The 26,536-nt window shown below is 42.2% G+C and overlaps 1 protein-coding gene and 1 non-coding gene across 2 annotated transcripts in view; both read left to right on the top strand.

Moving 5' to 3' along the window:
* Positions 1–3,982: 3,982 nt before the first annotated feature.
* Positions 3,983–4,054, top strand: TRNAG-UCC (transfer RNA glycine (anticodon UCC)). The gene has a single exon. It is a non-coding gene; the product is annotated as a tRNA-Gly (tRNA).
* A 3,266-nt stretch (positions 4,055–7,320) lies between these two features.
* NES (nestin) overlaps positions 7,321–26,536 on the top strand; it is a 34,166-nt gene continuing 14,950 nt past the window's right edge. Inside the window, exons 1-2 of the mRNA XM_075330289.1 lie at positions 7,321–8,195; positions 18,543–18,667. Coding sequence (XP_075186404.1) covers positions 7,383–8,195; positions 18,543–18,667 — 938 coding nt within the window. The 5' untranslated portion in view covers positions 7,321–7,382. The remainder of the gene's footprint in view (positions 8,196–18,542; positions 18,668–26,536) is intronic.

Here is a 26,536-nt window from a genome sequence, read left to right as displayed (position 1 = left end):
TGAATGCGGCAATAACAAATACATGGTATTTTTTTTTTTAACTTTTATTTTTAATGGGCGAAAGGGGGGTGATTTGAACTTTCAGGTTTTTTTATTTTTTTCATATTTTTGAAAACTTTTTTTTACATTTTTAATTTATTTTACTAGTCCTATGGGACTTTATCACTGCACAGTCTGATCGCTTGTGCTTTCCTCCTGATCAAAGCAGCATTGCTCTGATCAGCAGAAATACCAAGTGAGCCATGGCGGCATCAGGCTATGTGCGCACTTACCGGATTTTGCCGCGGATTTGCTGCATGTTTCGCTGCAGAAAATGTTCATAACATCTCTGCAGTGAATCACCAGCAAATCCTATGGAGAAAAAAAATCCTGTGCGCACTGGGTGGAATTTGACAGCTGCATGTTTTGCTGCGGGAATCCCGCAGCAAAAACAAGTGCATGTCAATTATTTTCCGCACGTCGCTGCGGGATTTCACTCCATTGACTCCAATGTTAATCATGAAATCCCGCAGGGAATAACGCAGGCAGCAAATTCTGTGCGGTTCACTGCGTTTTGCTGCGTTATTCCCTGCGGTATTTCGCGGTTTACCTCCGGTAATGTACATCGCTTGTCTGCGGTTTGCAGGGAAGTGATGTCATTACAGGAAGAGGAAGCCGTGCAGAGAGTAAACACAAACACACAGATCACAGACACACAGACATCACAGACATAGAACACATAGACACAGACACATAGAACACACATAGAAAGCAAACGGAAATATAGAAAACAAAGAACGTGGGCTCCACTGCATATTTACCTTCCAGCCGAGGTAAGCACACAGCGGCGGCCCGGTATTCCCAGGCTGGGGAGGGAGAGGGGCAGGGATAATGTCCCCCGCCTCACTCCCCCTCCCGCAGCCGAGAATATCAGCCGCAGCTGCCCCGGCACTGTCGCATGCATTATGCGGCAGCACCGGCGTGTCCTCGGCTCTTCTTGCCGCCGTGTAGCAGTGGCAGCAAGGTAATACAAGGGGTTAATGATGGTGGGGGACCACCGCCATTAACTCCAGGCTTGATCATGGCAGCGTCTATGTGACAGCTGACATGATCAACCCATAAGTAAAGTGAATAAAACACAGACACCGAAAAATCCTTTATTTTAAATAAAACAAACAAGCCTCGTTCACCATTTTATTAACCCCTCCCGCACCAAAGCTCCGGCGTAATCCACCGCTCCGGCGTAATCCACAGGTCCTGCGCTGCTTACATCCAGCCGCGACTGTCACAGACACAGCGCTGAATGAAAGCAGCAGACAGCAGAGGTAATTACCGGTCATTTCCCACGGCCGGTAATGTGAACTCACTGCCGACCGTGGGAAATGCAGCAATCTGTCCTCTATCTATCCATCTATCTATCCCTCTATCTGTCTGTCTATCTATCTATCCCTCTATCTATTCTTCTGTCTATCTACTATCTCAGAATTAAATGACTTTTTTTTTTTTCTTCAATGTGCTTTATTGCATTGAATGCAATAAAGCACATCCCAACCCGCACGCGGCAATACCGCGAACAATACCGCGGTAAAACCGCAGCAAACCGCATGCGGTTTTCGGGTGCGGTTTCCCACAGTTTTTTACCGCGAGTGTGGTAATCTTTGAGAGCATGCGGAATTTTCTCAAGAAAATTCCATTTCCCAGTGCGCACATAGCCTCAGGGTTCATCAGTTGACCCTGCGCTACCATGACAACACACTGGCGCCATATGATCGCGTCACGGGGTCGCCATTGGAGGCGTGGAATCTCTGCCGCGACCCTTTAAATCACGATGTCAGTGTGATCTAACGGGATAACAGGCGCTGGTGGATTTCCGCTCCACATACGCTTGTTAGCTACACATATTAAAGAATGGATGCCTGGAACACCAATAGTGTGAACAGGGTGCAAAACTCAAAAATGTTAGCCACACATGTCTGCTGATCAGATCAGCAGACGTGCGGGGAATACCGTGGGCTCGCTGCTGGAGCCCGCAGTAACTGGAGGAAGGTGGCCAAGGACGTACCAATACATCTTTGGTTATTAAGGGGTTAAAATTACCTAAAAATATGATTTTTTAGGTATCATTACAATATGGTATTTTTGTGGTGAAAAAAATATGAACTTTGTGAAGAAAACAGTTTCCGTCGCCAGCTTATTTTTTCCATCGATGGAGCTGTGTTAGTACTCGTTTTTTTAAACGCCGATCTGCCAATTTTGTCCATTTTTTTAATGGCACCTACAATGTGTTTTCTTGCTTCTTTTTTTGGGGGGGGTGCAGAGACCCTAAAAATGGTAAATTTTTACAGTTTTTTTAGTATGGTTTATTGTATGGGTTAAATTATTTTAATTTTTGGACTTAGGCAGATGAGGAAATACCAAATATATATATTCCTTTATTTTTGTGTTGGAGTGAGTGAAAGTGATTCAAGGGTTTGTTTGTTTTTTTACATTTTAAAATTGTTTTAAAAAAGAAAATTGCCATTTTTAGTCACTAAAAACTGCAATAAAATTAAAACTGCATGCGGAATTTGCGTGCGCATTTCTGACGCGGGTGCGGGATTCTTGTAGAGATCCGGAATTTTCTTAAGGAAATTCAATTTTCTAGTGCAGACAGGGCCTTAAAGAAAGAAAAAAAAAACGAAAAACAAACTTGACTGATGGGGGCTAAGGCTATGTGTCCACGGGAGAATGTAGCTGCGGATTTTTCTGCATCCAAATCCGCAGCTTTCCCGCAAAATCCGCACCTTTTCAAAGGTGCGGAATTGCCGCAGATTTTGGTGCGGATTTTTTTTTTCCCAATTTTAAAGACAAAATCCGGATGAAAATCCGCAACAATAATTGACATGCTGCAGATTTTTCCGGATCAAAATCCGCACGAAATCCGCTGCGGAAAAATCCGCAGCGTGGACACAGCATTTCCAAAATGCCATAGAAATGGCTGGGAAGTGCCTGAGCTGCAGATTTTCAGGAAATCCGCTGCTTTTCCACGAGAAATCCGTGGCAAAATCCGCGCATTTTCCGCAGCGTGGGCACATAGCCTAAGTGTTGTCTCCCAATTTTACAAGTTTTAAGGGATAGGTGAGCAGATGATTCATCTCATCATAATTAGGCACAATCCCTGTATGCAAGTGGTTTAGACACAAGGAGCTGTTTGACGAGACTATCACACTGTAGAGTTGCTATATGGGCGCTTTTCCATCTGCGATTTTCTTGTGCGAGTGCGATCCGATAAAATCGGATTGCACTCGCACCAGTGTTAATCAATGAGACAGTTTCATCTGTCCCGTTTTTTCTCCACACGAATTGGGCTCTCGGTACAATCGCAGCATGCTGCGATTTACACAGAGTCTCGGCTCACGTGTGTGTAAAATCGCACTGTACTCACATGTTATGTGACTGCAGTGCGGTGCTCGCAGAGACAGGCAACGGAGGAGATGGGGAGAAAGTGCTCTCTCCATCTTCTCTGTTCCTGTGATGCAATCGCAAGATCGCATCACAGTCGCATGACCCTCATCTGACACCGCGGCAGAGAGTCATTACCATATCGCTTCCAATGCTCCTGCATCGGAAGCGGTACGCAAGTGGAAAAGCGCCTTATCTCTGAGTATATACTAGAAGAGCAAATCACTGACTTGAGAGACAGCCACGGAAGGAGGATTATTAATCTTGGATTTTTGGATGGGATGTCACTGTATCTCGAATGTTGGAGAGAAGCATGCATGTAACAAGGTTGGGGGGAGGATTCGCTTTGCTCATGTAGCTGCACGCTGATCCATCACAGACACAGCTGACGAAGGAATGGTCCTTTCCCGATGCCACATGTTCACATTTACAGACTAAAGGGACAATGTTAATATGCACGGTATGCACACCTTGTTGTATCCTTATCAGGTTACATGGGTGGGAGGAGAACATATGGGTGGGATTCATAGAGATGCACTGTGAAAACACAGCCTTCATGTAAGCGATGGTGGTATAGTGGTGAGCATAGCTGCCTTCCAAGCAGTTGACCCGGGTTCGATTCCCGGCCATCGCAAAATTTTTTTTCTTAATTTTCAATATTTTGGAAACGACAAAATTTGGCTAGTAATGTAAAGAGATTAATAGAAAGACTAGTTGTGGAAAAAAATAAGGCATTTCCCAGATGTTAGTGTAGTTTGAAGCTTCTATGCTAGATTGCTAGAACTTTACTGTCCATCTCTAGCTACCTACCTGGCAAATAGGATTTTTTTCCACCTTTCGGTATCGGGGGCCCAGGTTGGCAACTTCTGTAACCCATATAGCTATGGCTAGTCAAAACAGACATCAGTGGCACATCTGCCATTTCTTTGAGAGCTGAACTACACCTCCTTTAAATATATATTTAATATATTATGAAAGTAATCCCTATTAGAGATTTCTGAGAGGGGGTCTCCTGTACAGGATCCTAATCTCTTGGGCAGAGTGGAGAGTGGTTAAAAAAAAGAGTGGTTAAAAAAAAAAAAAAAAAAGAGTGATTCTCGCTCTGGGGTGAGATGTGAATGTGTATTGTCATTTTTACTTTTTCTTATGGTGGTATTGTAAGGAAATTGTACACCTACTTCTAGGTTTCCCCAAAGCTAATCACTGTGGGTCTTGGCTGGGAAACACTTTTGATCAGCCTATTGTCAAGGGACTTTTCTAAAAAGTACAAGGATAGAGTGCTTCTTTAGGAGCAGCCATTTTAATTTGTTATAAGGTCCATACTACTTATGTCGTTGTAAAGAAAGAAAACATGGCCATCAGTCAAGGACTAAAGAGAGCAGCCACCATGATGATAAAGTGGTCTCCCTGTGGAAAGTCTTTATGAAGACTAGAAGTATCTAGTACATTCAGGACCAGTGGAATTTCAATAGATTAACTCCTCATAAAGTATGTGTCTTAAGGCGCTTAAGAAAAACTAAAACATTTTTTGTTCCCTTAAGATCTCTTTATAGTCAACTCTCCCAATGGGATCCAGGTCAAAAGCTATCCAGTGTTAAGGTCAAATACACACGAAGGAAAGGCACTATTAAGTCAAGAAGAAACCATGAATAAAGGAAAAGTTTTCAGAATGGAAGGGGTTCTCAAAACAGCTCTCCATGGTAAAAAAAATGGCAAAAAGCCCAATAGTCAGCTTCCCTGGTTCCCCACCAGCCTCTGTTCAATGTGCACTAGCAATATTATGTTGACATGACATCATTGACCACAGAGTTGACCTCAACTCACCACTACAGCCAGTGATTTTGTGATACAAGGTCATATCCCAAGGCAAAGATTGTGATTAAACTGGAATAAAGAACCTGAATTTACATCCATACCTATCACGTCGTGCCCATGCTTGGCATAACATGCCAGATTAGATGTATAAATGTGTTCAAGCTCATGTAAGAAATGAGCTGAAAGATCTGTAAAATTTGTAAGAGTCCAACCAGGTAGTCGCATCAGAAAGTTTTAATGAGTTTTATAGGAATGAAATTACATTACAAAAATTTATAAGGATAAGCTGTGATGATGGAGGACCACTTAACGTAGTAAAAGCTAAAGGAAAAAGCCCATGGATCAGACATCTGAACCACCAGACTGGCTTGACCTTGACTACGTTCAAATGAATAACCTTACTTTTGTAAGGTTTCGATGATACTTGTTATTGTGTTGGTGCAAGTTCTCAACTGTAATTGAAATGACCAACTTCTCAAATCTTTAAATACTTGACCACCTTTATGGTCACATACTGTATGGGAGACCATGATTCAGGAGGTGGTGGACAAAATTATTTCAATCTTGTAAGGTGCCAATAGTGCTCCACATTTCACTCATGTAAAGGAAAGGACCGTGCTCTCAAATCTATATATACTTGGCCACCTTTATGGTCATAATGAGAGACCATGATTCAGGAGGTGATGGACAATTTTGTAAGGTACCAATAGTACTTGATACTTCACTGGTGGCAGTTCTCTTGTGTAAAGGAAAAGATTGATCTCTCAAATCTATAGATACTCGGCCACCTTTATGGTCATAAATACGAGAATATGATTCAGGAGGCAATTTAAAGCATGTCCATTGAACATAGAGCCATGTTCGTGAATCTTCTGAGCTCCGCACATCACGGTGCCCCATATGTGCCCATATTCTATAATCTGTTTAATCATTGTAGAACCTTTTTAACAATGATATAGCCAAGACGCAAAGTGCCTAATGGTAAGGGTTTATGCAGCATTCCTAGAATATATACAGTGCCTATGGGGAATGTGGTTTTACCTTACATTGGACCCCCTACGTGTCCATGTCAGTAGGGTGAACCTGTAGAGGGCTTAATCATCAACTATAGGTGTTGGTATATCAATCCAAAGTTCATAATGAATGGGTCGTGAAAAAACATATCTATATATTGCATGTAATACATTAAATAGGCCATTAGATGGCAGACTATGTGCACGAATCTAGGGGATTTTGACGAGAACTTTAAATGCCATAGAAGAGATTTAATTAAGAGTTTTATTTTGTCTCTGATGTGCAAAATTTTGGAATGAAATAAAAATTTTATTTTACCATCTACTAAAAAACTAATTGCCATTCTACATCATTATTATCAGGCTTTGTAATAACAATTGACCATAAAGTAAATTAAAAGTGATCTTCGTCAACCCCCCCTCCAAAAAACGTAAGTAGTTAAAAATGTAGATTTGCTCTTTTTTCTGTTGAAATGGCTTCTAGGAAAGTGAGTGAAATCTGTAATTACAGCTAACATAGGAGCTTTCATCTATCCTATGTGGACTTGTGATCTGACTAGTTTACCTGTTATCAGTTCTATGTTTCCTTCTCATTGTGTATTAGCTGCTTAGGACTCCAAGAAAGCTGGGTGACATCGATGATCATATTAGTTATTGTCAAGCTTTTTCAAAAGTAGAAATATTTTAGAACCTGATGGAAAATTATGACAAAAGGATTTTCTCTTATTTTTAGAAGAAATGTGGCTTTAAATGTTGTAATATACTGAAAATCTATAAAGAAAATGTGAGGTAAAACATAAATCACTAGGTAATTATTAAAGGAAGCATCATGAATGAAAATTGGATGAATGCTGTTCACATGGAAGGAAATAACTTTCTACGGTATGTGGGAGAATGTATATGTTATAGTCGGAAGTGTTTATGTATCTGACAGTGTCATGGGATGGAGCAGGACTTCCTCTAAAGGGTTAATCACTGCCTTATAATGGGACCCTCCCCTCTCCGGCCAGATGCAATGTATGAATAGCTTTGGATCTGCTCTTCCTAAGCCATTCTCTCACTCGCTGAGTATTCAGCATCACACTCCCACACGCTGGTAGAGAAGTATCTTTGAAGAAGACTTGGAGTAAATCAATGAGCAGAATGGAGACCTATCCAACATCAATAGCCCTTGGCGAAGAGTCTACACAAATGTGGAGTCTCAACAAACGTCTTGAAGCTTATCTCTCCCGTGTCAAAGTTCTAGAAGAAGAGAACAATCTCCTCAGGGCGGAGATCCATCACCTCAAGAGCACCAGGTCTGATAAGTCCTTCATAAGAAAGTACCATGATGAAATTATGATGTTGAGGGACGCCTTAGATGATGGACATAGGGAGATGGTCCAGGTGGAAACAGACAGAGACTCTATCTACCAGGAGATAGAATATGTGAAGGAACTGTGCCACCAAGAGAAGCAAGCCCAAGAAGATGTAAAGAAAGAACTGTCAGAGAGCAAGAGACTGCTGGAAGAGGAGAAAAGAGCTCAAATATGGTTGAAGGATAGACTTTTTCAACTGGAGCAAGAGATGGAGGACATCTTTAATGCTCATGAAGAAGAGAAGGCTCTGATGGAAAAGGAAATTTCAAGTTACTCCCAAAGACTGGAGAACTTCAAAATTGCTCCCGTAAACTTCAAACCAGTCAATGTGGAAGACTATGCAAATCAGCTGTCACAAATATGGCAGGGAGCTGTAGAGGAGTACAAGAACAAAGTGTCATCTCTGGAGGAAAATTTGACCCAGGCCAAGGAGAACTTGAAGAAGGTGTTGGATGAAAATAAACAGAGTCAACTGCAACTGCAGAATCTAGATGGAGATTTGGAGAGTCTTAAGAACCGGAAGGAGATGCTGGAAGGACTTCTGACCAAGGAGTGGCTGGAACAACAAGATGAAGAAGGTAGACTACAGGTGTGTATCAAATACCTAACTGAGTATATACATGTAATTAAAGAGCTACTAACCTAATCTCATAATCAAATTAAGTAATAAGTCAACAGCATGTATAAAATGTCTTTGAAGTTTCTCAGAGTTGAAAATATGGGACCTTTAACAGCAATCATAGAAGCTGCAATCTTATAATTGGTCATTCTGATGGCTTTAGTTCAATTGAATTGGCAATTGACAATGGTTGGGCTAATCTGGGGGAAGATGGTGAAACTGTAATTGTGTTGCTCCAATAAAAACCTACTTCTGGAAGTCATGGACAGGTATTCAACATCAGCCGTCAGAAATCAACTCTTTAGACCTGAGATGATGAACGTCATTCAACTCCATACAAAAGTCCAAGTAATACTCAGTTCCCAAGTAATATCACTGGAATTCATCACTGGGCTTTCTACATGGTTCATTATCAGGAACGTACCCTCTTACAAACTCTCTCTATGTTCAAATCCTCTACAAGCGTCATTAGAAGATGATAAGAAGCCAATTGGGTCAGCAAGTTGATAGGCTGCTTGGCAGTGTCTGATATTGTACAGGGCGGACAACTCTTGAGAGTAATCTCTGGCAGGACCTCAATGGTGATCTATATATAGATCTATCTAAGCTATGGTAAATATTTCAGTCCCACTTCACATGAAGAAAAATATCTTATACTTCCTGAATCGTTAATAAACATCCCTCACACATTGAACTCATAAGGGGAAATGTATTTCACACACAGCAGGGAGTAAGTGCTACCCCCTCACTATAGAAAGATCTGGAGCCCGATCAATGCAATTGAAACAATAATGTTCAAAATTATAGTGTCCTGTGCCCTGGGTTATGACATCAACCAGTGACCAAGTCTAAAGTAGACAATAGAGGTAAAAGCTTCAGGCAGGAGTCCAGACATCATAGTATTAACGTTGGCCACAAGACCCATGATAACAGCTTAGTTACCCAACCACTCACTCACTTTGGATTTTACACAAAAGAGGTTTATCCTGTTGGGGCATCCCCATCTTGTTCACGTATGTCCAGAAAGGACCCTGGTATCCATCTTGGTCACTTATGTCCAGACAGGACCATGTCTCATTCTGCTGTGTCTCTCTCTCTCCATTCACTTCTATACGCGTCTCAAAAGACTGCAGTGTCTCCAGCAATATTTAGGACTCCTGAAGTAAAATCAAGAGAGTCCTACTCTGATGGGGCTTTTTTTTCCAAGATTGGTGTATGTCCCAGAGTTGGGACCTCTATCTATCTATGATTATGATATAACTGCTGTCTTCCAAAGCCATACAGATCCATAGGTTGTGTCTGGTATGACTCCATTGAAGTGAATTGGGTTGAGCTACATACATCTCGCCCCTATTTGTGCTAGGACATGCCCTAATTTACCAGTCTTGGCCAATTCGGAACTGTTGGAAACTATGGCGTAATACTACGCACAACCTGTAAAATGGTGTGGCGGTGTTTTCTGAAAAAAGCAGCATTTGCTGTCAGTTTTGGTACTATAGTTTCGGCACCATCTCTTGGCATTAACCTGATGTATGTATGCTATTATTGTATAAAGTCAATAACCTATAAGGTTATACATAGTGGGTAAGCAGGTTTCTCTTTATATATCTACAGTATATGATTAACTTTCACCATTATATTCACCCAATAGCCAAAAATGTCCATTTTGTATAATATAATAAAAAAATTACAGGAAATTTCCATTCAAAATTAGTGGTCAATTATTGTTCTAAGAAGCTTAGTTTAGTAACCATATTAAAGCAATTTTCAAAATAGGGTAGGCCTAGTGATAGGTAGCTAGCGCCCTGTATTGTGACCCCTTAACTGGTAATAATGCCCCCAGAATGCATCCTTAAAGCAAATAATGTCCATGAGTCCTCTGTTAAAATAAATAGGGTCCTGTGAGTGCCCCTTGAAATAATACTCCATGGGTGCCCTTTTTAGAAAATATTCATGCCACCTTAGCTGCCCTCCGCAAAAAATAAACTGTATAAAGTTTATTGAAAACAGTGCAGTATGTCCCTAACATTTTCAACAGATTTATGAAACTGTCTATGAGATCACGTCTTTCTCACCTTCATAAACCAATCACAACTCAGCTTTCATGTTTACCCAAAGGAAAGCTGCAATGTGATTGGTTTTCTACCTCTTCTCCATTATTTCCGTTCTGATGCCAACTCAATCGACAGACACTGTCGTTAGAGCAGAACTTCTGGCACAAATAAAAAGCGCGTACATATGCCCTAATGGAAAACTGATCTCTTCCAAATTAAATTTATTTATGTGCTTCTGAAAAATTCCTTTATTTTTTTTGGTTTTGTTTTTATCATGTAAGTAAACCTAGGATTATAACAGCTTTAGGTTACTGTCTAATGTCCAAACACAATTCTGTAATCCACCACAGCTGTGGCATCCGATACTGCTAAGTCACGGAACACATGGCGGCACTTAGCTCAGTTATGTATCTAAGAACCCAGCACACGCTTTCTAGGAAAAAGTGCTGTAAAAGAGAGTCAAGGTCTGACTCCACTCCATGATGAACGGATGTTTTGAGGATCAGAATCTCAAATCATAAAGATTCCCTGATAACTTTCTACTTGAGGACCCAATTGTTTACGCCACACTCATTGCTTAAGTGTCCTTGAGTAATGTATGTTGCCTAATATGCTCATTCCCTCTGTAACTCCATTGGCAGTTCAGGTTTCCATTATGCATATTTGACGACTTTTACCATTGGTCATTTTGGAGTTACGTTTGCATAGCTCTAACTGGCTATGTGCCCGACAAGCCCTAATTTGCTTCCGTTGATTGTGTGATTGAACATCTAGGCTCCAGTCAGATAAAGGAGCATTCAAGAAGCTTTCCGGAAACTCTGGATTCCTAGAGGTTTCATAAAGCTTTGGCAGCACCTGTAAGATTTGCCACCTGGATGTTCAAGGAAAGGTAGCAAGTATGATGTCAAGGGTAATTTTGGGCCCACTAGTTCAGCCTTGATATGGGACATAAAATGAGCCTGTATTGATATATTGACTAGGAGTTTGGTCCTTCACTATCATGGTCCCACATTAGGACTAAAGTAAAGACCAAAACTTCATATGATATAAGAACTTCCTGTCTTTTTAGAAATTTGGATAACAACCCTACTTGTCAACTTCACTAGTGGGTTGGAGGGGATTACAGGATGTCACCAAAAATGTATTCCCCATGTCCAAGTCCCTTTTTGAGACCATGTCCCCACTATACCTCTTCCACAGCTGCTGAATGTTCATTTTGACTCCAGGTCTCCATCTGATGATGGAAAACTATAGCTTGACGTTCAATAAACATTCTGGAAGCTTTGCTTTCTTGGACGTTTTGGGTGTTTTTAGCAGCAGGGAAATTTTCCAACTCCTCTCTGAGACCCAGTAGTGTCTCATTTTTCTGAGAACCTCCTAGATGTTTTAAGAAAGTTGGCAGCTCTACCATTATGATAACATTGTGCCCACTAATTCAGTCTTGATATGAGAACATCCAAAGAGGCCAGGCGGAGAATAATGGGTATAGTCATTTGGTCTTTTGCCAATTGGATAAGGTCTCAAATTAGGACTAAAATTAGAACCAAAACTTCTTCTCGCAAACTTGGATGACAACCCTACTTCCCAACTTTTAGGAATGCTCTTGTAGATAAATTCCTTGATAAGACCATACCTCCACTAAGCCTCTTCCACAATCACTGAATTTGGATTTTTACTCCTGCTCTCTACCTGATGATAGAGTGCTCCAGGATCAGGCACAAAAAGCATTCCTGGAAGTTTGGGGAGTTTTCCATAGCACCAGGGGAGATTTTCCCACTCCTCTAGGAGTCCTAGAGGTCGTATATTTTCCTAAGCCCTCCTAGAAATTCTTCTAAAGTTGACAACCATTTCATTAAGATAACATTGCGTCCACTAGTTCAGTTTTAATATAGGAACATATGAAGAGTACAGGTGGAGAATATCATGGCTAGGAGTTTGGTCCCTTGTCAAAAGCACTCATGGTCACAAATGAGGACTAAAGTCTGGACCAAAATTTTATATGAATTAAAAACTTATGTCATACTTTTACATACTAGCAGCTTTGAGGAAGCTTTGGTGACAACTCTACTGTACAGTTTTTAGGGATGCTATTGTGGGAGTGTGCTAATGAAAATGTTATGTTTTCCTGAACATGCTCCCACTATGTCTTTTTCACACCTACTGAATGTTCATTTGAAAGCCAGATCTTTTTTCCATGATGGAGCGCACCAGCGTCAAGTCCTTGAAATCTTTAGGAAGCGATGCCTTTCTAAGGGTTTCAGAAGTCTTTGCTGGTACCTGATAGACTTTCAAACTCTTCTGGTAGACCAGAAGGTTTTCTCTTTTTCCAGAAGAGTTGAAAAGTATGGTCCAACCTAAAGTCGAAGCTACCATATCTCTTTTAGATGATGCAGCATCCAACTGTCAAGCCCAAAATAGCTATAAAAAGCTCAGCCTTCCCCAGAGTTTTTGGAAGTCTTTGCTGGCACACAGGAGAACTACTACGGTAATTCTTCTGGGGGTCCAAGAGGTCTCCTTTTCTTTGTGAGCCTCTGGGACATACCAGCAGTGTTGGCAAGTATAGTCCCAACTATTCTGTTAGCTTCCAGATCTCAATTGGATGATGGAGCGCTTCAGCGTCAAACCTTAAAAAGCTTTCGAAAACTGCCTTCCTGAATGCTTCAGAGTTCTTGGCTGGCTCCTGGAAGATTTTCCAATTCCTCTGGGAGTACAGGAATCTCCTATTTTTTTTCTGCAAGCCTCTGGGACTTTAAAGCGGTGTTGGATAGTATAGTCCCAACTATGTGGTTGCTATCATTATGAATCCCACTCCAAGACTGAAGGTCTTCTAATATTTGTGTACTGTACCTTTAAACATGTAATACCACTACTGTCTTGTCCATGCTCCATGTAGCGCTATGATGACTCAGATAACTTCCATATGTTACAGTGAGAGCAGATGTGTCTGGGAAAGGAAGCCGGAATTGTCCGGGGAGCTGAGTCATTTGCTGAGGCAATTATATGGATGGTCCCGGCCCCTTCTCCATCTCTTTAATGGATATGTATATGAGGATGAATACTGACCCTCTGATAAAGGGCCTTGTGATCTCATGAATTCTAAATGGTATGTGTCACATACATGTCCTAAGTAAGAGCAATCAGTAGGTCCATCTACAAAGCAATCCCTAACCTATCCAATCTCTGTTTAGCTGAGAAAACTAAAATGCATGATCAAAGGCTCGAGTGACCCTTAAAGGGGCTTTCCATATAAACACTAAAGCCATATTGATTGGACAGGAATGTCAGATATGTGGAAGTGTGTCCATTCCTTAGAGTACAAACCTCTAGTGACGTAATGTCTACTAGTCATAGAGAAGGCCTTAAATGTGACCACTGACATACAGTAGCCAGTACTAGTGGGTCTTCTAATTCCACCCCACCCCATGCTTACTCAACGTTAACATTATCAGCTATCTTGCTTTATTGCTGCATTGTAGTATGCATTACAGAAACTACTAGAAAGATCTGAGAGCTACATATATACGATGCTAATTGTGGAGACACGGGGGTCAGTGGGTGCTCTCGTCCGCTGACCCGGCCGCCTTTAGAAAGACAGCATGGCCCAGGGTTCATGCCAACTGAACGCCCGACCTCCTTAACCGTGGACGGAACACTACTCAGACTAAACAGGATGAGGGAATCACAATATTAAGACTTTATTGGATCCCCAAACAATTAACGGCATATGGCACATAACCAGCAAAACCACAAAATGCAACCGGCAACAGTTTCTCCCCCTTCCGCTGGCTCACCAGGGATTAGAATGCCTGTGCCTCAGAGCTTCAAGGGCTACTTACTCCAAACCAGTAGTACCCCGCTTTTGGTGGGCCACCCACCGAGAATGGAATAACACCAGATTTAGGAAGCTGGCTGAGGGCCACAAAGCCTGTAGTCAGATGACGGGATTGTCCCAAGCTGGATTACTTCCATAGGTAGTCCTTGATATCTCAGCCGAATCCTTGCATTCAATGCTGAAGTCCATGTAGTATTATAATTCAGGTTCAATTATGGCTTGCCAATCGGATCTGCAAATCCTAGATTGGTAGCATGTAGCAAGAGTCTACCCGGGCAATGGACCGTCCTCATTCTTATACCCCTGAACTCTCCATTCAGACCATTGGGGTCTTCACGATTGGTGGATAAGACTGGGCTCTTATGGCTAGATTTCAAGCTGTATACAAAATATCCCTTGTAGTAATGGTCTCTGGCAGAGACAGCTAAGTTACATTGCATCTAGCAATACACATAGTAATATAATGGGAGGTTCACATAATTGATTTGTCTGGGTATCTGACCTTCACTGGCCAAGGGAATTACATGAGTCAACTAGAACTTTAACACTAGACTCATAAGAGTCTTGTAGAAACAATGAGGGGCTTATCCCCCGTTTATAAACAAACTATCATCATGTCTGGGTGAATTTTAAGAAACATAACCCATGCTAGCCACTGACAGAGTCCATGTCGTCACACTAATTTCCTCCAAAGGTTGTCCTTCATGTCTGGGCGGAGATATCCTACTCTTTGCGTCCACTATTGGGATTAGCAATATGGGACTAGTTTGTTTGAAATGGAAAATCTCTTTAACCCCTTCACGACCCATGACGGATCTATCCATCATGGATCGTGTGAGGTTAATCCCTGCTCCCTGCCGTGGGCAGGTCGCGGCAATCCACGCACATATCAGCTGTTTTCAACAGCTGACATGTGTGCCTGCATGTTACGAGTGTAATCGCTTCCACTCGCAACATTTAACCCCTTACATCTCGCTGCCAAAGTCTGGCAGCGAGATGTATATGCGCGTGGCCATGATTTTCACTTACCGCCGCCCCCACCAGAAGTCACGTGCATGATCACGTGACTTTCGGCGGTTGCCATGGTAGCACAGGGTCATGTGATGACGCCTGTAGCTATCATAAGTCACTTTCGGTTTTACTCGGCCCGGAGCTGAGTGAATCAGGAAGTGATCATATCTGCTGTTTACAGCTGTGTAGGTGTGATCAGCAGATAGGGCAGAGCGATCGCACTGCTGATTGCTATAGCCCCCTAGGGGGACTAGTAAAATAAATAAAAAAAAGTAAAAAAAAAGTTTTAAAAAATAAAAAAAGCCTAAAAGTTTAAATCACGCCCCTTTCACCCCATTGAAAATTAAAGGGTTAAATAACCTCAAAAAAACCCCACATATTTGGTATCGCCGCGTTCAGAAATGCCCGATCTATCAAAATATAAAATCAATTAATCTGATTGGTAAACGGCGTAGCGGCAAAAAAATTCCAAACTCCAAAATTACGTTTTTTGGTCGCCGCAAGTTTTACGCAAAATGCAATACCAAAAGTCGATCAAAACGTAGCATCTGCGCAAAAATGTTACCATTAAAAATGTCAGTTCGAGATACAAAAAATAAGCTGTCACTGAGCCATAGATCCCAAAAAATGAGAACGCTACGGGTTCTAGAAAATGGCGCAAAACGTACGCCACTTTTATTGGACAAGCTTGTGATTTTTTTTAACCCCTTAGATACAAGTAAACCTATACATGTTTGGTGTCTACAAACTCCCACTGACCTCAGGCATCACACCCACACATCAGTTTTACCATATAGTGAACACGGTGAAAAAAACATCCCAAAAACTATTGTGCGATCACACTTTTTTTTCAGTTTTTCCACACTTGGAATTTTTTTTGCTGTTTTCCAGTACACCATTTTTTTTGCTGTTTTCCAGTTTTTTTTGCTGTTTTCCAGTACGGGGGCTGAAGGGGTTAGAGACATGAAATTGGGATACTGAATTACAGAAATTGTTAAACGTAGTGTCAACAACATCACATACTATATATATGCTTAATGTAAAGGGGTATTCATCTTGAATTAAAGGAGTAGTCCCACTTTAGACAATTGCATATAACAGGCAATCATTTAAGGTATTTCTGCCTTAGGGTACTTTCACACATCCGGATTTTTGCTCTGCGGCACAATCCAGCGCTTTGCAGAAAAACCGCAACCGGCTTTTGTAACGCCGATTGCGTTTTTTTTTGCATTGACTTACATTAGTGCCGCATTGTGCCGTAGGGGCTTGCGTTCGGTCCGGTTTTTGCCGCATGCGGCAGATTTAGCCGATGCGGCGGCCGGATCGAACGTACCCTGCAACGTTTTTTGCTCCGGCAAAAAACACCGCATCGCGCCGCATCCGGCCGCTGCGGCGCATTTTTCAATGCATCCCTATGGAGGCCGGATGCGGCGCGATGCGGAAAAAACCGCATCCGGTCGCCGCATGCGGTATTTTCCACTGCGCATGCTCAGTAGCATGCCGCAACCGGAAAAAACCGGACCGGCCGCATGTAAAAACTTATGCAAAGGATGCGGTGTTTTCACCGCATCCGTTGCATAGTTTTCACAGCCGGATTGAGCCGCAGGGCTCAAACCGGATGTGTGAAAGTAGCCTTAGGCTGCTTTCACACATCCGGTTTTTCCTGTGCGGCACAATCCAGCGCTTTGCAGAAAAACCGCAACCGTTTTTTTTTGCCGCCGGTTGCGTTTTTTTGCACAGACTTTCATTAGTGCCGGATTGTGCCTCATGGGCTTGCATTCGGTCTGGTTTTTGCCGCGTGCGGCAGATTTAGCCGATGCGGCGGCCAGATGGAACGTTACCTGGCACGTTTTTTTGTCCGGCAAAAAAAAAAACGCATTGCGCCGCATCCGGCTGATGTGGCGCGATTTGCAATGCATGCCTAAGGCCGCCGCATTCGGTTTTTTCCACTGCGCATGCTCAGTAGCCTGCTGCAAGCGACAAAAACCGGACGGGCCGCATGTCAAAAACTTATGCAAAGAATGCGGCATTGTTGCCGCATCCGTCGCATAGGTTTTAGTGCCAGATCGGCCGGCTCTGCTAAAACCGGAGGTGTGAAAGCAGCCTTAGACAATTAAGCAAGTACACCTTGTACATTGTAACCATGTACATGTTACTTTGCTATAATTGTTCAAAGAAAACTGGAAGACAGAGAACTGCAAATCAGGTCTTACACGGGTGGACAAAAAGGGGTCACAACCACTTGCAAGCATAGAAAACAGAATGCTTCCTCCCATATGGGGTTACTGCAACTTTCTGGTGTAAATGCTGCTGTCCTCCTGAATCTTTTTTTCCTGCACCTCACCGTTCTGGAGATATTGCCCCTTTTCCCTGTATGTAATATCTAGTCTTGTTAGCTAAATGGGTGTGGTCTTTAACAAGTCACTCACAGAGAAGAGTTGTAGACCACGCCCCCTTAGTGAGCAAGAATAGATTTATATAGAGGGATGAAAGGGCCATATCTCAGGAACGGAGAGGTGCAGAAACTTAAGAAATTCATGGCTGGATTCAGGAGAGAGCGGCATTTACTACAGTTAAAAAAAAAATTATATAATTGAGACAAGTGACAGATCCCCTTTAAGGAAAGTTGCAGTAACCCCAAATGAAAGCAGCCATTCTGTCTATAACAGGCACAAAAGAAATTGCTTGGTATTACCGTCTTCCTTACATAAATGCACGCTGATTTACTCATATGTAGTCCATGCACATGGCTATGCTGTAATAATCAGTGGTGCTCAGGAATTATACAAAAGTCAGTGAAAGTCCCAAATAGTAGGAGTAAAGATGACGGCCTCAGCACATCGTGGAAAAAATCTCATTATCTCATAGCAATCACTAAAAAGCAGGTGGAGAGAGGAGTACAGGCAAACAGCAGGCGTTTCATGTCTACTGACACTTCTACAAGCCTGTGGAAGTGTCAGTAGACACGAGATGGCCATAGCCTGCTGTTGTTTGCCTGTACTCCTCTCCCCATCTGCTTTTTAGTGCTTGCTATGAGATAAGATTTTTTCACTATGTGGTAAAAAATTGTTTAAAAGAACTTAAGTCCTCAGTGGTTGATACCTTTTAATGGCTAACTGAAAAGATGGTAATAATAGCAAGCTTTCGAGACTGCTCAGGTCACTTCTTCAGGCTCAATAAAGAGACCTGAGCAGTCTCGAAAGCTTGCTATTATTACCATCTTTTCAGTTAGCCATTAAAAGGTATCAACCACTGAGGACTTCAGTTCTTTTAAACAATTTTTTATCTCTACTGGCTAACACGGTACAAAGATATATTTTACCTATTCACTATGTGGTGAGTTCCATCATCTTCAATTGTTCTATTTGGGATATTTTGTCTATAACATCCAGATTCATATATAATCTTATTGTGTTACAGCTTGAAATCGAAACTCTGGAGAAGGAGAAAGAAGACCTCAGAATCCAAATTGCTCAAGTCCTGGAAGACAGACAACAGCTAATGCACCTTAAAATGTTTCTCAGTCTGGAGGTAGCAACATACAGGTAATTAACTCTTTGCTGTTCTATTTAGGTGTTAACCCTTTCACGACCGGCCGATTTTTCGCTTTCCGTTTTTTTTTTTCGCCATTCTTTTTCTGAGAGACGTAACTTTTTTATTTTTCAGTCAATATGGTCATGTGAGGGCTCATTTTTTGCGGAACGAGCTGTACTTTTAAATGAAACCATCAGTTTTACCATATTGTGTACTAGAAAATGGCAAAAAAATTCCAAATGCTGAAAAATTGCAAAAAAAGTGCGATAGCACTATAGTTTTTGAGATATTTTATTCACTGTGTTCACTATATGGTAAAACTGATGTGTGGGTGTGATGCCTCAGGTCAGTGCGAGTTCGTAGACACCAAACATGTATAGGTTTACTTTTATATAAGGGGTTAAAAAAAAATCGGAAGTTTGTCCGAAAAAAGTGGCGCACGTTTTACGCCATATTCCGTGACCCGTAGCGTTCTCATTTTTCGGGATCTTAGGCTCAATGACGGCTTATTTTTTGCGTCTCGAGCTGACGTTTTTAACGGTACCATTTTTGCGCAGATGCTACGTTTTGATCGCCTCTTATTGCATTTTGCGCAAAAGTTGTGGCGACAAAAAAACGTCGTTTTGGCGTTTGGAATTTTTTTGCCGCTACGCCGTTTACTGATCAGATTAATTGATTTTATATTTTGATAGATCGGGCGTTTCTGAACGCGGCGATACCAAATGTGTGTATATTTTTTATTTTTTTAACCCTTTAATTTTCAATGGGGCGAATGGGGGGTGATTTGAACTTTTAGGTTTTTTTGTTTTTTTTTAATTTTTTAAAACTTATTTTTTTACTTTTTTTTTTTATTTTACTAGTCCCCCTAGGGGGCTATTGCGATCAGCATTCCGATCGCTCTGCAGTATCTGCTGATCACAGCTGGAAGGCTGTAAACAGCAGATACGCTGTCTTTCTCTTTTGCTGTGCCCCGGGCACAGCGAAAGTGAAACCAATTCATGTGTAGTACAGGAGTCATCACATGACCCTGTACTACCATGACAACTATCGGGAGTCACGTGATCGCGTCACGTGACTTCCGGTTTCGGCGGTAAGTAAAACTTTACCGCGATTGCGCTTATAATGGCGCTGTCATGTATTGACAGCGCCATTATAAGGGGTTAATCGGCACGAGCAGATAACGATTCTGCTCGTGCCTAGCAGGCACACATCTCAGCTGTGAAAATCAGCTGAGATGTGTGCCGATCGCGGCATGCTGCCGCCGGAGGACCGCGGGCAGTAAGATTATGTCATTTAGGACGTAATTTTACGGCCCGCGGTCGTTAAGGGGTTAAACTAATATCTTATAAGATGGAAATGATTAATATTAGAGATGAATCATTCATTTCCTCAACCCTCAATCTACTAAATTGTTAGTGCATGCCCTCATCATTTCCCACCACCACTACTAAATATCCTCCTGTGTGGCGTCTCTGCTAATCATCTCGGACCTCCCCAATCCATCCTTAACCCACTGCAAATCCCTTCATTGGCTCCCATTTGCCCAACATATTAAGGTCAAACTACTAACACTGACCTACAAAGCCTTCCATAATTTGTCTCCATTTATCACCAGACTAATCTTCCAACATGTAATCTCCGGTCATACCAAACCTCCCTCTCTCCTCCACACTTATACGTTCCTCACCCAATCACCTAAAAGACTTCTTCTGAGTATCCCTTATGTTCTTGAAGTCTGTGCCCCAACATGTCTGATTATCTGCCACAGTCGGAACTTTCAGACGGAACTTGAAAGCCCATTTCTTCAAGAAAGTTTGCAGCCTGCAATAATCCCTTTGCCACCACATCACCACCAAAGCTGCCGCAACCCCCAACCTGCTGTCTCCTTCCTCATTATCCTGTAGATTGTAAGCTCGCAACGGCAGGCTTCCTCTCCTTTATGTACCACTTAGTCATTGTTAGTTTGTTTTCTGTCATTTCTATTTGTATTTTGTATGTAACCCTGTCTATGTACAGCTCCATGGAATCTTTGGTGCTCTAAAAAAAAAAGAAGAATAATATTGAGCAAATTGATTTGAAAGGCACTAGTCTAGCAGTCACATTGGTAGTCCAGACAGGAGCCTTGCAAGCCTTCTCCTACCTACAGTCATCCTCTACTCCTTTCTTGATCGGTAGGCCTGACGAGATCTCATACTTGCATCATACTGCATAGATGACAATGCTCCAGTGATTCCGGCAGGTAGGAGGTGGTTCGGATGTCTTCAATCCAGACCAGGAGTAATATCATCTGTAATTAAAAAACCATGTCCAATAAAAAAGCATTGATCACTTGTAACGTGGCACAGGGTGGTAGCCGTGAGCAAGGTACTCATCTTCTTACGCCATGGCATGTTACTTGAAGGTGGGGCTCCTGGCTGGGTGTGTGGGCCTGTGCTATGGGGGCGCTAAGCCCACACCGGCCACATAATGCCAGTAACTTCAGCTGACCGCCACTCAAAAATAAACTTTTTACTAAATGATAACTTGGTGGGGATTATGTACAGTAGATGGCGGGTATGCAAGCTTAAACTCCACTCACAGTCTCACTTCTTTTCTCTTAACTCGCTTTAACACTCTTTCCAATCATTTGCGTGTCTTCACCACAACCCAACTCAGTACTAATGTCCACTTAGAGCCAATATGGCCGGTATTTAGCATCTCTAGTTCTTATGCTTTGGAACTCCTACCCGGGGCGCTCTCTTTGTCTCAAATTCTCTGTTCCGTTCTGGTCCGTTACCTCTCTGAGTTATAAATTTGGGGCCGTACTACTAGGCTTCCATCACTGGTTGACCACTCTGTCCTTCGGTCTGTTTTCCTTCCTCTTTATCTAGGATCAAGCTATCCTCTGACTCTGTCTCCACTCATATCATGGACACCCATATCATTCAGCTCTACTCACTAGTCAGACCTTAAGTCTGCTTTTTCTGCCTCCTGGCAGGAAACTGTCTCTGTCACTTCATTTTAGTCCTTCCCACTTTGGGTTAGTGCCAAATATTAACTCTAACTCTCCCTACTGTTGGGCAAAATACAATCTATCACCAATAATGTATGTCACAATACACATTACACATCACTACAGTACTTGTGTCTTCAAATGGGAACATGGGCAGTATGTCCATCCCCTTAAACACCTACCCATAGGATAGAAAAAAATGTATGATCTCTAGTATAACCCCCCACCAATCACAAAAACAGGGTACCAAAGGTCTTCTGTTTGTATGGAGCGATAGGGAGCATGTGCAATTACCACTCCTATATACATTCAATGAAGCAGTGGTTGCACATGCTCACTACCACTCCAGTCACACAGAGGAGTTTGGGACTCTTGTTCTCGGGATTATTGGGGGTGTCATTGGTCCGTGATCATAAACACTAAACAAAATCCTCATTTAGAAGGCTGATGCAAGAAATTCAATGTCTTTTTAACAAATACAATATGACGCACTGTAATGATAAACGACCCTTTACATGGAATCCATCAGGGTAGACACCATCTGTGCTTTAAAAATATGGAAATATAATGGGAATGGGGCCAATAACCTGGCATTGTATATGGTAGTGGGCACTATCCGATCAAAGGAAGAAAAAAAATATATATATCCTGTATATCTTATTAGGTAGATGTTTCTACTTCAGCCACACCTCTCAGTCTTCATTGCATCCTATCAAAATGAGATAGACTGCCAGCACAGTGAGGTTTAAGGAGAAGAAGTGAGGAGCAGAGTGAGAAAATATGCAGAAGGAGACACAGAAAGATTCTGCTCAGCTTTATAACAAGTCTTTTACATTACCAGAGCTGGATTCACAACTACACTGCTCAGTACATCTGTATAATTTCCTCTAAGTAGTTGCTGCTTCTCTTTTTGTGCTAACTAAGGAATGAAGTGTAGGAAGCCATCCTTGTCTGCTTTGTATGAACTAGAACACTGCAGTTAGTTTCCTATCACCAACTCAAAGTCAATTGCATCTTAAGGCCGCTTTACACGCTGCGATCTCGCTAGCGAGATCACTAGCGTGCGTACCCACCCCCATCGATTGTGCGTCACGGGCAAATCGCTGTCCGTGGCGCACAACATCGCTCGGACCCATCACACTTCTTACCTGCCTAGCAACGTCGCTGTGAACGGCAAACCGCCTCCTTTCTAAGGGGGTGGTTCGTTCGGCGTCACAGCGACGTCACTAAGCGGCCGCCCAATCGAAGCGGAGGGGCGGAGATGAGCGGAACGAACATCCCGCCCACCTCCTTCCTTCCTCATTGCGGGCGACCACAGGTAAGGTGAGGTTCCTCGTTCCTGCGGTGTCACACATAGCGATGTGTGCTGCCGTAGGAACGACGAACAACCTGTGTCCTGCAACAGCAACGATATTTGGGAATGGAACACAGTGTCAACGAGCAGCGATAAGGTGAGTATTTTTGGTCATTAGCGGTCGCTCGTACGTTTCACATGCAACGACGTCGCTAACGAGGCCGCATGTGCTTCACGAATTCTGTGACCCCAACAACATCGCTTTAGCGATGTTGCTGCGTGTAAAGCGGCCTTTAGAGATAGGCGGGCTTTGCACACTACGACATCGCAGCCCGATGCTGCGATGCCGAGTGCGATAGTGCCCGCCCCCGTCGCAGCAGCGATATGTGGTGATAGCTGGCGTAGCGAAAGTTATCGCTACGCCAGCTTCACACACACACTCACCTGCCGTGCGACGTCCCTGTGGCCGGCGACCCGCCTCCTTGTTAAGGGGGCGGGTCGTGCGGCGTCACTGCGACGTCACACGGCAGGCGGCCAATCAGAGCGGAGGGGCGGAGATGAGCAGGATGTAAACATCCTGCCCACCTCCTTCCTTCCGCATATCCTACGGAAGCCGCAGTGAGGCCGGTAGGAGACGTTCCTCGCTCCTGCGACTTCACACACAGCGATGTGTGCTGCCGCAGGAGCGAGGAACAACATCGGACCGTCGCGTCAGCGTAATCATGGATTACGCCGACGCTGCACCGATGATACGATTACGACGCTTTTGCGCTCGTTAATCGTATCATCCAGCCTTTACACACTGCGATGTCGCATGCGATGCCGGAAGTGCGTCATTTTCAATTTGACCCCACCGACATCGCACCTGCGATGTCGCAGTGTGCAAAGTGCCCCATAGAGTCTGCAGAGGGGATAAAAGGTCTGAAAAATACATTCTAGAATTCTCTATTAGAACTTATATATAAATATGTTTATGTAAAAGAGTCACAAGTCAGTCTGAAGCCCTGTCCAAAAATTCCCTTAAACTGCCCTGTTCTTGTACATTATCTTCAAGATTTCACCCAAAGTATACGTTCCTCCTCTTGATTCATCGTTTTCATTTCATCCATGGGAATTTGGTCCCAACAACAAACTTCTACTCAAAGTTTCCCCCACACTTTTTTTTTCCTCTCTTCTTGGTCTTACAGATGGTATTGAACAAAAGCGGACCGCTCATTAGCATCATAATGTTGACCACAGGGACTGAAGCTAAAAAAAAAAACTTCACTCCTGAGACATTCCATTATGTCATTGGGCTACTTGTGTAACACAATATAAATTAGCTATAAAGTAAGAGTGAAAGGGATAAGGAGGTTCTCAAGAGCCAGCGTGTGTGATCTGGGGCTGGCTCAAAATCCTTTTTTTCTCTATTTTTTTTGCAAATTATTGAAATGGTAGGAATTACATTAAAAAATATTGTAATCCAATTTGAATGAACTTTATATGTTAACTTAAAAAACTAAACAACTATATAAAAATAAGGAAAAATTAGGGAAAAAAATGAGGATATGGTATGAATACTGTAGAAAAACGTCTAAAAAATGATACTAAGTTCATTAAATTGAAATATTGAGGTTCACAATTGGTTTTGTCATACTAGTCACCTTTTAGGCGTTCACCATGAAAATATTTTTCAATGTAGACATGCCCCTTTCCCAATCTCAGTAGCTCACACCTCCTGAATATGCATTTGAGGTCCACCCATTGCTACGAAATCCTGATTCCCATGAGGTTAGGTGTAAATTTGGTCTCTATCAAGAGATTTGTCAACAATCTAGGAGCCTGGAAGGTGTCCCCATATTTTCAGAGACTCTCAGATATCCCAGGAGAGTATCAGATTTGTACACCCTAAAAACCTTCATGGGTTGCAGAAATAGCATCTGAGCCCTCCTTCTTGAAGGTCCCCAAAAATATCCTGAGTGGTACATGGTCTGTAGAGGTCCTGTTACAAATTTTACCTATTCAGTGAGGTGTCAGGTTACACCTTCTATTATACCCTATGGAAGGAGAAGGAGGATTGAAGAGCAGAGTGAGAAAACATAGGGACATACAGAAAATTGTGCTGAGCTTTCTAACAAGTCTTACATCACCATAGAGCTGGATTCACAATTACAATGCTTGGTACTGCCGAATAATGTCCTTCATGCTACTGCTTCTTTTTTTTATGCTAACTAAAGAATGAAAAGCAGGAGTCTCCTCTGTGTGCTGAGCTGTGCATGGGACACATCATAGCAACTAGTCTTTTCCCACCAGCTCAGAGTCAAGTGCAAGTTAGAAAGAAGGTCTGCATAGGAGAAAACTGGTGAAAAAAAAGTTATATAACTTATTCTGAAAAGTTGCTTGAAACTATAGTTATGCTTGAAGTCAGAAAACGTGAATGCTCAGCTGATCTCAACATTCATGTGTATGGGGGAGTCGGTAGAGAGCTAAATGTGCGCTTGGCCATCAGCTACCACATGTTTGTGGCCAGCTTAAATCAGTAGCCTATAAAGTTGTTTATGACTAATGCAAGGCTTATACTGTATGCCATCATCTCCAGGTGTGTATCCATCAGTTACTGTGTATAGTGGTTTAATATCCATGTACCTGGAGTTCAATGATTTACTGATTGTTTAGTGGTTTTTATCCCAATCCCTGGTGGTAAGCGGAATTTGCAGTGAATGATTTTAAATGTAATCCTTACTTTTTGTTACCTTAGTTGCAGATATTAATTGGTATTCGGTAGTAGATCATGATGTTTATCAGTCTGAATTTCAGTTTATTTTATTTAAATTTGACCCCCCCATAATTTAAAGGAAACCTTCCACTGTATTTACTTCTTTAAACTGAGTGTTTCCTCTAGTTGGTGCCACTCTGCTGATTCTGGAACAGTTTTTATTTTTCTTCTATGACTTTCCATTCCAAAACTATGACTTGTAATAAAGATGCAAATATTCCCTTCAAATAAAAAGTCGTCTACCACAAAACTTCCTTGTGGGTGTGGCTGTGTTTTCATTGGTCAGCATTAGAGTAGAAAATGCTAACGCCCATGCAAAGGTTTTGTCGCATAAGCACAGCTGGTTGAAGGGAATATTTGCATCTTTATAACAAGGAGTCATAGCTTTGGAATGAAAAGTCATAGAAGATAAAGAAAAAATGTTCCAGAATCAGTGGAACAAGGGCAATTGTTGGAGGTACTCGGTTTAAATTAGTGAAAGGTCCCTTTTAAAGGGAGCATGTGACTGTGGATAAGTTATAAATATCCCAGATATAAGAAGGAAAAAAGCTCCGCATGTAATGAAGAAATGTCCCAGATGGGAACAACCCAAACCTATAATAGTTGAGTTGATTCCAATCCATGTTGTTCGGTGATTTTCGACTTAATTCTTGTGAATTAATATTTTTAGATATGCTTTTAATTGTTTTCTCACTAAAGCCTGCTTGACACGTTACAATTACACATGCAATCTCACATGCGATTGCACACGCCCCCATCGTATGTGCGGCACATTCAATTTGTTGCCCGTGTCGCACAAACAATTAAATCCCATCACACGTACTTACCTTCCATCCGAT

Source organism: Anomaloglossus baeobatrachus, chromosome 12, assembly GCF_048569485.1.
Source record: "Anomaloglossus baeobatrachus isolate aAnoBae1 chromosome 12, aAnoBae1.hap1, whole genome shotgun sequence".
NCBI classification, from domain to species: domain Eukaryota; kingdom Metazoa; phylum Chordata; class Amphibia; order Anura; family Aromobatidae; genus Anomaloglossus; species Anomaloglossus baeobatrachus.
The sequence above is the reverse complement of the archived record's forward strand: the minus strand, read 5'-3'. Positions and strand labels throughout refer to the sequence as shown.